Genomic DNA, 12,000 nt, shown 5'->3' on the forward strand with positions numbered 1-12,000 from the left:
TGAAAATCAAGTTTCTAACTACAATGGGTATCCAGAGCCCCCTGCTCATGGTGGCAGCTGTCTTGCTGCAAAATGACCTTTGTTGTGACACCAGTATTAATTTTGTGCTCTTGTGTGTTTTCACCTTGAATCATTTCCCTCCCTTCCCTCTTCTGGCTTCCCACTGGAAGCCCTTTAAGCTAAGATCTCATCTAGCCTGTCCCATGGAGGTTAGGGCAGGATTGTTCCTTGTAGTAGGAGTCTGTACCTTGTCCAGTCTCGTTTTAAATGGCCTACCTGATGGCCCTTCCACCACTTCCCTAGGGAGACTATTCCAAGCATTTCTTAATGGGACTAAACTTGACTGTCTGGCTCCCTTGAGAGCCCATTGGCACTGTATCTTACCTGTGGTCTCCCGAGTGACTCGCAAGCGATATAGCATCAAACCGTAATATATTGCTTATGGCTGCAAGTCAGTTTTTTGATAGCCTCTGGAGACGTGTGTGCCTGGCAGGGCTGGGTGGGGATGGCAAGTCTCATTTCTAATCTAAGAGTTAAGAGCAAAGGAATCTTTGGCCTTCTCTATATTGCAAACTGCACCAATTTAACTAAAATCCGTTATTAAATCTCTGAAATTGTGAACACTTTTTTTAGATGGATGCAAACATGGCTCGTTTTGATCGACTGAAGTCAGTGAAGAAGTGACTTGCTGATTTACTTAAACCCTGGTGTTTGTGTAGTTTAAAAAAAAAAAACAGTTTAAGACTTCTCTTGTGGAAAAAGTGCAACTTGTATATAACCAAGGCCTTACATGCTCCTTTCGAAATCCTGAACTCCACCTGGAATGTTTTTAACAGCATAAAGTACCATTATGTTAATAGCCACTCATGTGGGTTATTCACAACAGGTCTGTCTTGGTGGGTGTATGTTGCTTTGATCCAGCAGTAGATAAATGCCTACTGCTGGCATGCTAGAGCCAGGAGGTGCCAGACGTGGGGGAAGAACTGCTTTGACTTGCATTGGGATCTGAAAGATGACCCATATTTTCAAGAATCCTGTTCTTGGGATGCACATACAAACAATCCTTAGGCTCTTTACAGATAGTAGGAACATACTGACAGTGAGGTACGCAGTCCTCTCGAATACTCATGTTAAGGAGGTGATCCCTGCAGTGGCTTTCAGGGAGTCTAGTGACCTGTCTTTTAGGGACTCCCATTTATTTCAGTGCCTTAACACAAGGCATAATAAGCCTGATGGCCCTACCTGGCCTCACCTTGGGTGTAAATGGGGTGTGACCCTGGTGTGCTCTCTGGCTGACATTCCTGTCCTGAGAATCCTGTTCTAACCTCCAGGAACACAGTCTAAGAGGGGAGGAGCCAGAGGACCGATTCCCCTCTGAAGAGGAAAATGCGATCCTGACAATTGGCTAGTGACGCTAGACAAACATGTGGAAATAGAATCTTTCAGCATCAAAAAGAGGAAGCCAAGAGTTGTGGTAGAAGGCAACTCTCCTTTAAATGATTCAACGTTGCCATTTACCTGTGCGCACAGCTGCTCCTGCTACAGATTCTGACTACAGCCAGAGTGACTGACTGCTTCACAACCTCAACTAAAAATCTTTAGCATTACAAGCACACATGCTGTGCCCTTTAATTGTATGTCATTATATTACAACATGGGTGTCTGACGGGAGTGCAGGATAATGAAAGGTCTAGAATTAAAGTAGTTGATAGAGATCTAGAGCTCCTGAAACGTTCAAGCTGGCTTGGATTGAAAATTGCAGTCGGCCTATAAGACAGTGTTATGATAAACAGCAGTATGCGGAGTTAATGAGGTGTCTGGCTCTGTTTACCTTGACACCCTTGTTGGTTATCACAGAAGCATAGGACTGGAAGGGACCTCAAGAAGAGACAAACGATTCCTAAAATTGAGTGACTGAAGACTGAGCTGTTACAATCACCTGAGAAGTGGGAAAAGCAACACGCACCTTCCTGCCTTTCTCACTTCTCCCAGTGTGGGGACATGTTCCCTCCGCCCTGTGGCAATAGATGGAGTGGGGCATCTGATCTACTTCAGTGGTGCGGAGCCACGGGCTGTAGCGAAGCTCAGGGAGAGGGCTGTAGACTTGCTGTGATCATGCAATACAATGTGCTGACAATAAAATTCAGTAATAGGGAGCTGCAGAGACCATGTGTAAACTTGTGCACAAAAGTGGTTAAAGGAGAACTGGGGCTAAAGCCAATTTAAAAGCCTCTGGCAAAGGTCCTCACGAGAAGTATCAAAGAAACGAAGTCATTGTGAGGTGAGCGTAACGTGCTGATGCGGACTAGAAACTGGCCAAGATACAGACAGGCTGGGCCGCCTGCTTGGCTACTTCTCCCACAAACATGGTTGTACTTTACCCATCTGTAAGAGACAGCATGAAAGCAAAATTCCCTGACACTGGTCATAAAGCTGCCACCATATCCTCTTCCATCACACACACCTCTGCTCTGGTGCCAGTAAATCACCCCATCTGACCTTGGCTGGGCTGGTGGCCACTAGTGACTAGTTAGGGGAACAGATCTGTCTGCACTGTTACCTTGTTATCCCTCCACCCCACTTGTCTCTCTCTCTCTCACCTGTTGCATCTTATCACCACATGAGCTGCTGAAGTCTCCAGCCCAGGCACTGTCTGCTTCATGCCTGTAGAATGCGGAGCATGGTGGGGTCTGATCCCTGTCTAGGGCCGTGTAGGCACTGCACTGCTAGATGCAGTGTTACAGATAAATGGCAGGAGTCTCAGTCCATCCTAGGCTGGTTTCAGAGTAGCAGCCGTGTTAGTCTGTTTATCCTAGGCTGTTTAGTATTGAGCAGGATACAAGGGTGGTCCATGAGGTAGTGTAAACCGGCAGATGTTAGTTATGGAGGTTAGTTAGACCTTGAGGGACTCGGCAAGACACATTCTTGGACAGCAAGGGTAGCTCACTACTGGAGCAACTTGCCAAGGGGAGTGGTAGATTCTCAGGTTCTTGACACTTTCAATTACAGATTGGCTGTTGCTCTAAAAGATGCTCTAGTCTAGCTCAACCAGAAATCATGGGCTTGATGGAGGGATTACTGGGTGGAGTTTGATGGCCTCTTAGGTAGGAGACTAGAGTCCAGTGGGTCTCAACTCCGTTTTAATGGGGTCACCAGGGCTGGTGTTGGACTTACTGGGGCCCAGGGCTTCGGCCCTTGGTGGGGCTCCAGTTACAGGCCCCCATCTCAGGCTCAAGCCCTTCAGCTTCGCTGCCCCCGCCCCCCCAAGGTGGCAGAGCTTGGGCGGGCTCAGGCTTCAGTCGCCCCTCCTGGAATCGTGTAGTAATTTGTGTTGTAAGAAGGGGATTGTGGTGCAATGAAGTTTGAGAACCCCTGGACTAGACGATCATGATAGTCCCTTCTGGTCTTAATCTGTGACACAAAGCTAGGCAAGTGGGACGCCCGGGGCAGCTAGAATTCAGTGTTAACAGAGGGAAGGCAATGCATGCTGGGAAGCATACTCTGAACGAGTAGTATGGGCTGCTGGGTTCGACCAGAACAATTTCCACTCTGGAGAAAGAGCGGCATGCCCCAGTGGCTGTCCACTTGGCACAAGGCCAGCATGGTAGTGTAGACTTTGACCGCCAGGATGGTGGCGTTTTTCCAAATCTGGTAGCTATCGGTTTACTCCTTGTATCTCACTAACCCAGCTTCCTTGGTCCACCTGCACAGAGCCGTCTAAGTCCAATTATAAGATGTCCTCCCTTCCCACCCCTGCTTCTTGTGCCCCAGGGCCTGGCTTGCCCGCTTCCTGCTATGCAGCACCTGAAATCTGCTGCTGCTACAGAGAAGGCTGAAGGTGTTTCTTCATCACCTGAGGGCAGAGCGACAACGCCTCTGCCTGGGCTTCCGACCTGCACTTTCCTCGGGGCGGCACAAAGATCCTCCCTAAACTCCCTGTTGTCTTGGTGTATTTTCACAAAGCCTCAAGCAGTGTATTTTGAGTGCCTCTTTTCAGGTGTCTTGAGGTAGCCCATAGGCATCTTCTCAAACAGGCTTCATATGGCTGATTCAGTGTTTAAAACAGTGTTGCTAGTAGTTAGCCATGCTGTGGAAGAGGGAATGTTACCTGGCTCTCTGCAGTGAGCAAACCTTGTGTGGTTTCTGTTATCCTAGTCTAGCCATATCTGATTCACACTGACTTGCTCTGGGAGCAGGATCCAGATAATCTGCTTTATAGTCCTGCATGCTAAACTTGGCAAAGGATCTATATGCAAAACTGAGTATGGGGCCGACTCGCTAATCTGGAGACAGTTGGTGCAAGACCAAGAAGCTAGAAAAATGCCGCCTCTTTAGAAACCAGAAGGTAATAGGAACTGAGTCAAGGCAAAATGCCTCATGTTTTATTTCTCTGCGAGGCGAGCAAGAGAAGCTGACAGTCAAGGTTGTACATGGCCAGCTGATGGGTATTAAATATCTTTTGGGTTTGAGCTTCAGAGAGTCACGTTTTGTACCTCGGAGTGAATTGCACTATGGACAGTGCTTAAAGAGAACTATGTGATAGGTCCCAATGTCCCTGTAAATGGAGCTTTATTGAGTGGGTGAGTTTCTAGTGGGGGCCCCAGGGATCAGTTCTTGGCCCTGTGCTACTTGATTTTGTTTTCTTCCAAGTCATTGATTAAAAAAAGTGATCCCTGATAAAGATTGCCGATGACCCACATTGTGGGAGTGGTAAATAAAGAGGAGGCCAGGTCACTGATGCAACCTGATAGGGATTGCTTAGTAAGCTGGGCACAAGCAAACAATATGCATCTGGATATGGCTAAATGTAACCACCTAGAACCGATTGCAAGCCATACTTACCGAATGGGGCATTCGATCCTGGGAAGCAGTGACTCTGGAAAAGATTTGGGGCGGATGGTAGGTAATCAGCTTCACATGAGTTCCCATTGTGATGCTGTGGCCAGAAGGACTAACGCAATCTTGGGATGGACAAATGGGGATCTCAAGTAGGAGTAGAGGTTATTTTACCTGTGTATTTGGCACTGTTGTGACCACTCCTGGAGTCCTGGGTCCAGTTCTGGTGTCAACAATTCGAGAAGGATGTTGATAAACTGGAGAGGGCTCAGAGAAGAGCCATGAGAATGACGAGAAGCTTGTAAAAATGTTCTATAGTGCTAGATTGAACTCCTTTGAGTCTATGTAGCTTAACAAAGAGCAGGTTAAGGGTGACGTGGTCCGTCTGTGAATACCTACGTGGGGAACAAATATTTGATAACTGGCTCTCTTCTCTAGCAGAGAAAGGTCTAATATGATCCAATGGTTAGAAGTTGAAGCTAGACCAATTCAGTCTGGATTTTTAACAATGAGAGTAATTAACCCTTAGAACATCTTCTATGATCTTCCGTTCTGCCCACCCTAGTATTTAGGAATTTCATTCCCTAGACCTTCCTATCCACTGGCTCTGAAGGGGAGCAGCTATCTGAAACGTTATCCTTCCTGTTCTGTGACTGAGGTGCTGGCTGCTGCTGCCCATCTGATCTCCTTAACATCACTGACCTTTCAAAGCCTTCGCCAATGAATAATCTTTGGATTAATTCAGTCGGGTGAGAAGTATGCTGCTCCTCCTCAAACGAGAGTTAACCTCTTTGGTGCTGAATGTCTGCATGCTTCTGGTGCTGTGCGCCAGTGCTGGGGGAATGCTGGTCACAAGGTAGTAACAAGTGTACCTTCTGGGCTGAAGTAGGGATCTCTAGCTGGTGCCCTCTCCCTGAGCCCAATCTTCAGACCGGCCTTGGATAGCTGATTTTAACAGGGGCCTGTGGAGTCCCAATGGGACCTTCTGCTATAAATAACTCCCTCTAAAAACCCTTCTAGGTGGTGGATTTCCACTCTCCAAAGCAGAGTGCTGCCGCCTACCTTTCAGCTCCTGAACTGGCTAGTTGGGCATGTTAGTGCTGGTCTGTTGCCCCTGCAGCTATGGATGGCCTTCCGTTCTTGCCAGCTGCCGGAGCATTGACTTGGACTCCTTTCACTTCCAGACAGCTGCTAATCAAAGGGGATGTCAGCAAGTTGAGAAGACTTGGGCATCACAGACGTCCGTGACAGGAAAGTCTTCCTTGATCCCCTCCGCTCATCCCTTGAGAGCCAGTGTAGGCCTCTTTCCTGAGAGCTTCTTGTGCAGCCAGGTTCTAAGCTCCTCCAATGCTACAGAGGGCTCAACCCTTACAGCCTTGGGCGCTAAAGCTAAGGAGCCGGATCGTGAAGGCCGTATTGGGAAGGGGATTCTCTGAAGGATTTTGCAGCTGGCACTCACAAATGGTGTTTGAAAACTGGAGAGCATTCAGAGAAGGGCTATGGAACCAATTCCAGGTCTACAAAACCTGTTTTGCAAAGAGACTTGGTGTTTGATCCATTAAGGCTCTGTCTACACTGAGGGCTGCATGTGGAAGACTGGCACTGCGTGTGTTGCCACATGCCTCAGGGAACGGCAGAGGCTGCCTAAAAATAGCCGTGTTGGTGTGGGAGACCCTGCTCGGGTGTGTCGAGAGCCCGCCCCGAAGGATGTATATGCAGGGCGTTCGAGTGTCAGGCACTCTGCTCATCTAAGCTGAGCTGTTCGTACCTGTGCGGTGTCTGGGCTCTGCATCGGCTGTAAGCATACACAGAGCCGCCTTCTCCAAAAGCCAAGTGAAACGAAGAGGCGACTGACTGACTGAGGAGCCAGCTGTGTTGAAAGCTGCCTTAGGACAAAATAGGAGCGGAGAGCTCTATACTGGGAGAGAATGTAGGTCGCTGAGCCACCGGGAGAAGGGGAGCCTCAGCCCTGGATAAAGGGGGCTTAACTGGGAACTGTCAGCGCGTATACGGAGATGCTCGGGGTAAATAATTCTCCCGGACCCTGCTCGAGGGAGGGAGGGGTCAGGTGTGGGGGTTTTTAGAAGGGGTGGAGGTGAGCGATTCACCCAAGACTAATTGAAGGTTGGGAGGCAGGTGCTGTGGCAGGAATGCTCTGTCAGAGCCGTGGTCTCTTATGGCCCAGAGGAAAGGCAGGGTGGGAGTCCTGGCTTGCCATTCGCTCGGGGGAGAACGAACGTGCCTGAGGTAAGGGCAGCAGTGGCTCTTCCCTCTTCTAGGGGCAGAGATTCCTGTACTGGTGTTGGAAAGCGCGTTTCACGCTTCGTGTGTCTTTCTCAGAACTTGCCGTGACGCTGATGGATGCCACCACTGATAAGGATCCATTAGTCCAAGAACAGATCTACAATGCTCTGTGCTACTTGGGAGAGAGCGAGCCTGAAGAGATCCTAAACTCTTGTGATGAATATCTGCGGCAGCATGACAAGGTATGGCTTTGCTGTCTGTCTTCAGGGCCGGGATGCAGAGCGAATCCCGTCCGGCTGCAGTACTGATCGGGAGATTTGTCAGTAACCTGAGCAGATGGCTGGGAGGATGCCTGGGGAGCACGTGTGCAGGAGCAGTGCATAAAGGGATATGGGTTACTATCACTGGGACTCTAAAAAGTCTGTCAAAGCTGCTCCCAAGAGTCTATTAAAGAAATGAGCTAGTCTGAGAGGTAAGGACTGGCGAGTATCAGAAACCGGCAGAACAGAGTAGGATTAGTCAGCTTTTCAGCATGGCCAAAAGCTAACTGGGGGGTACCCCAAGGCTCTCTGCTGAGGCCGACGTGTCACATCAGTGGGAGCTGTAGCTAAATTTCTGCTTTGAAAATCCCACTTCTAGCTGTCCCGCAGGTGCATTTAGTCAGCAGGAGGGCCTCTGACCAACAGCACCAAGCAGACTAGGCAGAAAGATTCAGGGCCTCTGAATGTGGGGTGCACTGCAGACCCCTCCTAGAGGCTGAAACCGTTCAAGGGGGGGTGAGCGCTTTGTTCGGGTGGAGATCTAGCTGATGCTCTGACTTGCATTTAGTGTTGGAATCGTGTGTGGCTCTGTTTTCCTCAGCTGGCTTACCCCCACCGGATCATAATTCTGAAGGCGATGGAAGCGGTGCTGAAGAATAACATTGATTATCTGGACAAAAGCACGGCCAAGATCGTTATCTTTCTGGCATCCAATGAAATGACCAAGTCAAAGGTATGAGCTGGAAGCTATAGCTAGTTCTGTTACAGTAACTCCTCACTTAACGTGGTCCCGGTTAACTTGTTACGTTGCTGATCAATTAGGGAACATGCTCGTTTAAAGTTGCGCAATGCTCCCTTATAATGTTGTTTGGCAGTCACCTGCTTTGTCCACTGCTTGCAGAAAGAGCCGCCCATTGGAGCTAGCTGGTGGGGGCTTGGAACCAGGGTGGGCTGGCAGCCCCCCATCAGCTCCCCTAAGTTCCCTAAAAACAATGAGGAGCTGGTGGCACCTTAAAGACTAACCGATTTATTTGGGCATAAGCTTTTGTGGGTAAAAAATCCACTTCTTCAGATGCATGGAGTGAAAATTGCAGATACAGGCCTAAACATACTGGCACATGAAGAGAAGGGAGTTACCTTACAAGTGGAGAACCAGTGTTGACAAGGCCATCCCCTCCCTCTATTGGTGCTGCCTTGTAGAGTGTGAGGCTACATTAACAACATGTTAACCCTTGAGGGCTCACCGGAGTGCTAGTTCATCATTTTAGCAACAAGGTATTCCCTGGAAATATCCCACCCTCTGACTCCTCCTCCTCAACCCAGCTTCACAATCATCATTGCTGTGTACAGTATTCAATTGTTTGTTTAAAACTTTGTGTGTGTGTGTATGTATATATGTATGTGTATATATAGTGTGTGTATATGTATATAAATAAAATTGTCTGGCGAAAAAAAATTCCCTGGAACCTAACTCCTCCCCATTTACATTAATTCTTATGGGGAAATTGGATTTGCTTAACATCGTTTCGCTTAAAGTTGCAGTTTTCAGGAACAGAATTACAACGTTAAGTGAGCAGTTACTGTTCTTTTTATCTAACTGGCTCGTTCCATGATGCTTCCCTCCATTTCTCCTCCTGTGTTGTCTCCTTACAATATGCATCTCTGATTTGGGGTTAGGGGGAGAGAGAGGGGGGAAAAAAGGATATCTCCATTAATTTTATCTCCTAGAACTGGAAGGGACCTTGAAAGGTCATCAAGTCCAGCCCCCTGCCTTCACTAGCAGGACCAAGTACTGATTTTGCCCCAGATCCCTAAGTGGTCCCCTCAAGAATTGAACTTCCAACCCTGGGTTTAGCAGGCCAATACTCAAACCACTGAGCTATCCCTGCAGGGGTTCTGACCTGTTCCTCGTTCTTTCCCCTCTCTCCTCCCTGCATCGCTTCAGTCACTGCCGCTGCCCTTCTGGATGTGATGGGCCAGTCTCTCTCCTAGACTTAGACTTTAAGGTCAGAGGGACCACTATGATCATCTAGTCTGACCTCCTGCACAACGCAGGCCACAGAATCTCACCCACCCACTCCTGTATCAAACCCCTGACCTATGTCTGAGCCATTGAAGTCCTCAAATCGTGGTTTAAAGACCTCAAGGTGCAGAGAATCCTCCAGCAAGTGACCCGTGCCCCATGCTGCAGAGGAAGGCGAAAAACCTCCAGGGCCTCTGCCCTGGAGGAAAATTCCTTCCCAACCCCAAATATGGCGATCAGCTAAACCCTGAGCATGTGGGCAAGACTCACCAACCAGACACCCAGGAAAGAATTCTCTGTAGTAACTCAGATCCCACCCCATCTAACATCCCATCACAGGCCATTGGGCATATTTACCTGCTAATAATCAAAGATCAATTAATTGCCAAAATTAGGCTATCCCATCATACCATCCCCTCCATAAACTTATCAAGCTTAGTCTTGAAGCCAGATATGTCTTTTGCCCCCACTGCTCCCCTTGGAAGGCTGTTCCAGAACTTCACTCCTCTAATGGTTAGAAACCTTCGTCTAATTTCAAGTCTAAACTTCCTAATGTCCAGTTTATATCCATTTGTTCTTGTGTCCACATTGGTACTAAGCTTAAATAATTCCTCTCCCTCCCTGGTATTTATCCCTCTGATATATTTATAGAAAGCAATCATATCTCCCCTCAGCCTTCTTTTGGTTAGGCTAAACAAGCCAAGCTCTTTGAGTCTCCTTTCATAAGGCAGGTTTTCCATTCCTCGGATCATCCTAGTAGCCCTTCTCTGTACCTGTTCCAGTTTGAATTCATCCTTCTTAAACATGGGAGACCAGAACTGCACACAGTATTCCAGATGAGGTCTCACCAGTGCCTTGTATAATGGTACCAACACCTCCTGATCTCTACTGGAAATACCTCGCCTGATGCATCCCAAGACCGCATTAGCTTTTTTTAAGGGCCATATCACATTGGCAGCTCATAGTCATCCTGTGATCAACCAATACTCCGAGGTCCTTCTCCTCCTCTGTTACTTCCAACTGATGCGTCCCCAATCTATAACCAAAATTCTTGTTGTTAATCCCTAAGTGCATGACCTTGCACTTTTCACTATTAAATTTCATACTATTACTCCAGTTTACAAGGTCATCCAGATCTTCCTGTATGATATCCTGGTCCTTCTCTGTATTGGCAATACCTCCCAGCTTTGTGTCATCCGCAAACTTTATTAGCACATTCCCACTTTTTGTGCCAAGGTCAGTAATAAAAAGATTGGTCCCAAAACCGATCCCTGAGGAACTCCACTAGTGACCTCCCTCCAGCCTGACAGTTCACCTTTCAGTATGACCCGTTGTAGTCTCCCCTTTAACCAGTTCCTTATCCACCTTTCAATTTTCATATTAATCCCCATCTTTTCCAGTTTAGCTAATAATTCCCCCTGTGGAACTGTATCAAATGCCTTACTGAAATCAAGGTAAATTAGATCCACTGCGTTTCCTTTGTCTAAAAAAATCTGTTACCTTCTCAAAGAAGGAGATCGGGTTGGTTTGGCACGAGCTACCTTTTGTAAAACCATGTTGTATTTTGTCCCAATTACCATTGACCTCAATGTCCTTAACTACTTTCTCCTTCAAAATTTTTTCCAAGACCTTGCATACTGCAGATGTCAAACTAACAGGCCTGTAGTTACTTGGATCACTTTTTCCCCCCGTTCTTAAAAATAGGAACTCTGTTAGCAATTCTCCAGTTGTATGGTACAACCTCTGAGTTTACAGAGTCATTAAAAATTCTTGCTAATGGGCTTGCAATTTCATGTGCCAGTTCCTTTAATATTCTCTCCTTTGACATCCCTTTATCCTTGCTTAAGTGACCCTAGGGTAGCTGAGTGGCATGAGGGGCTCTATCCTCTCAGGAAAAGCCTGGGACTCTGATTGTCAGTCTTCTATTCTTGCCCAGACTTGTGTATCTAGGTAGATGTGTAGTTGTGTGTGTGCAAATCTTGACTGGCTTGCTTGCATGCACACTGTAATGAGCATGACAGGCAGCTGCTATTCCAGGGGTGTCATGTAAATGCCCAGGTAGGCATGCGTTCTGCCTGGGGATTGACTCTCTTCCAGTGCCGCCCTCCTCCCCCCAAATCTGCTGTTTTTCCGTATGTGGTCTGTCCTGTGAACTTGCAGAGTTGACCAGGCAGCGTGGGAAAGTGCGTATGCTCTCCCTGGATAATAAGAACTGTCGTGCGCAGAGCATCTTGCAGGGGTGATCTGTAACTGTTTGTTTAATGTGGTCTTGTTCTGTTTGACCTAGGAAATCATTTATGACTGGCAGCAGGCAGCAAGCAATGTCCTGGTTGCTGCTGGAGGGCGTTTTATCAACAAAGTGATGGAGGAGGTGCTGACCAAATTTCAGCCGGGGATCCTGCCTCATTATTTCATCATGCAGACTTTTGCAAACCTCTCTGTGTCAAACGGTAGGTTATCTGCACCTAACCTCTTTGTTAGGAAGAGGACAACTGGAGACGGGTGATTCCATGGGCTGGGGGTAAAGGTGGACAAGAGTTGTTCTGAGAGCATGTCAGCTGGAATAGTCCCTGGATAAACTCTGCCACCTCCATGGTGTGGTCAACTTCTGCAAAGAAGTTCAATGCAGTTGACACA

At 47.7% G+C, this 12,000-nt stretch overlaps 1 protein-coding gene across 1 annotated transcript in view; it reads left to right on the forward strand.

Annotated features, from left to right (window-relative positions):
• The window catches only part of MROH1 (maestro heat like repeat family member 1), a 110,735-nt gene that overhangs the window by 5,635 nt on the left and 93,100 nt on the right, over positions 1-12,000 (forward strand). Inside the window, exons 3-5 of the mRNA XM_065397867.1 lie at positions 7,177-7,322; positions 7,942-8,073; positions 11,651-11,813. Of these exons, the coding sequence (XP_065253939.1) occupies positions 7,177-7,322; positions 7,942-8,073; positions 11,651-11,813 (441 nt within the window). The remainder of the gene's footprint in view (positions 1-7,176; positions 7,323-7,941; positions 8,074-11,650; positions 11,814-12,000) is intronic.

Source organism: Emys orbicularis, chromosome 2 (assembly GCF_028017835.1).
Source record: "Emys orbicularis isolate rEmyOrb1 chromosome 2, rEmyOrb1.hap1, whole genome shotgun sequence".
NCBI lineage: Eukaryota > Metazoa > Chordata > Testudines > Emydidae > Emys > Emys orbicularis.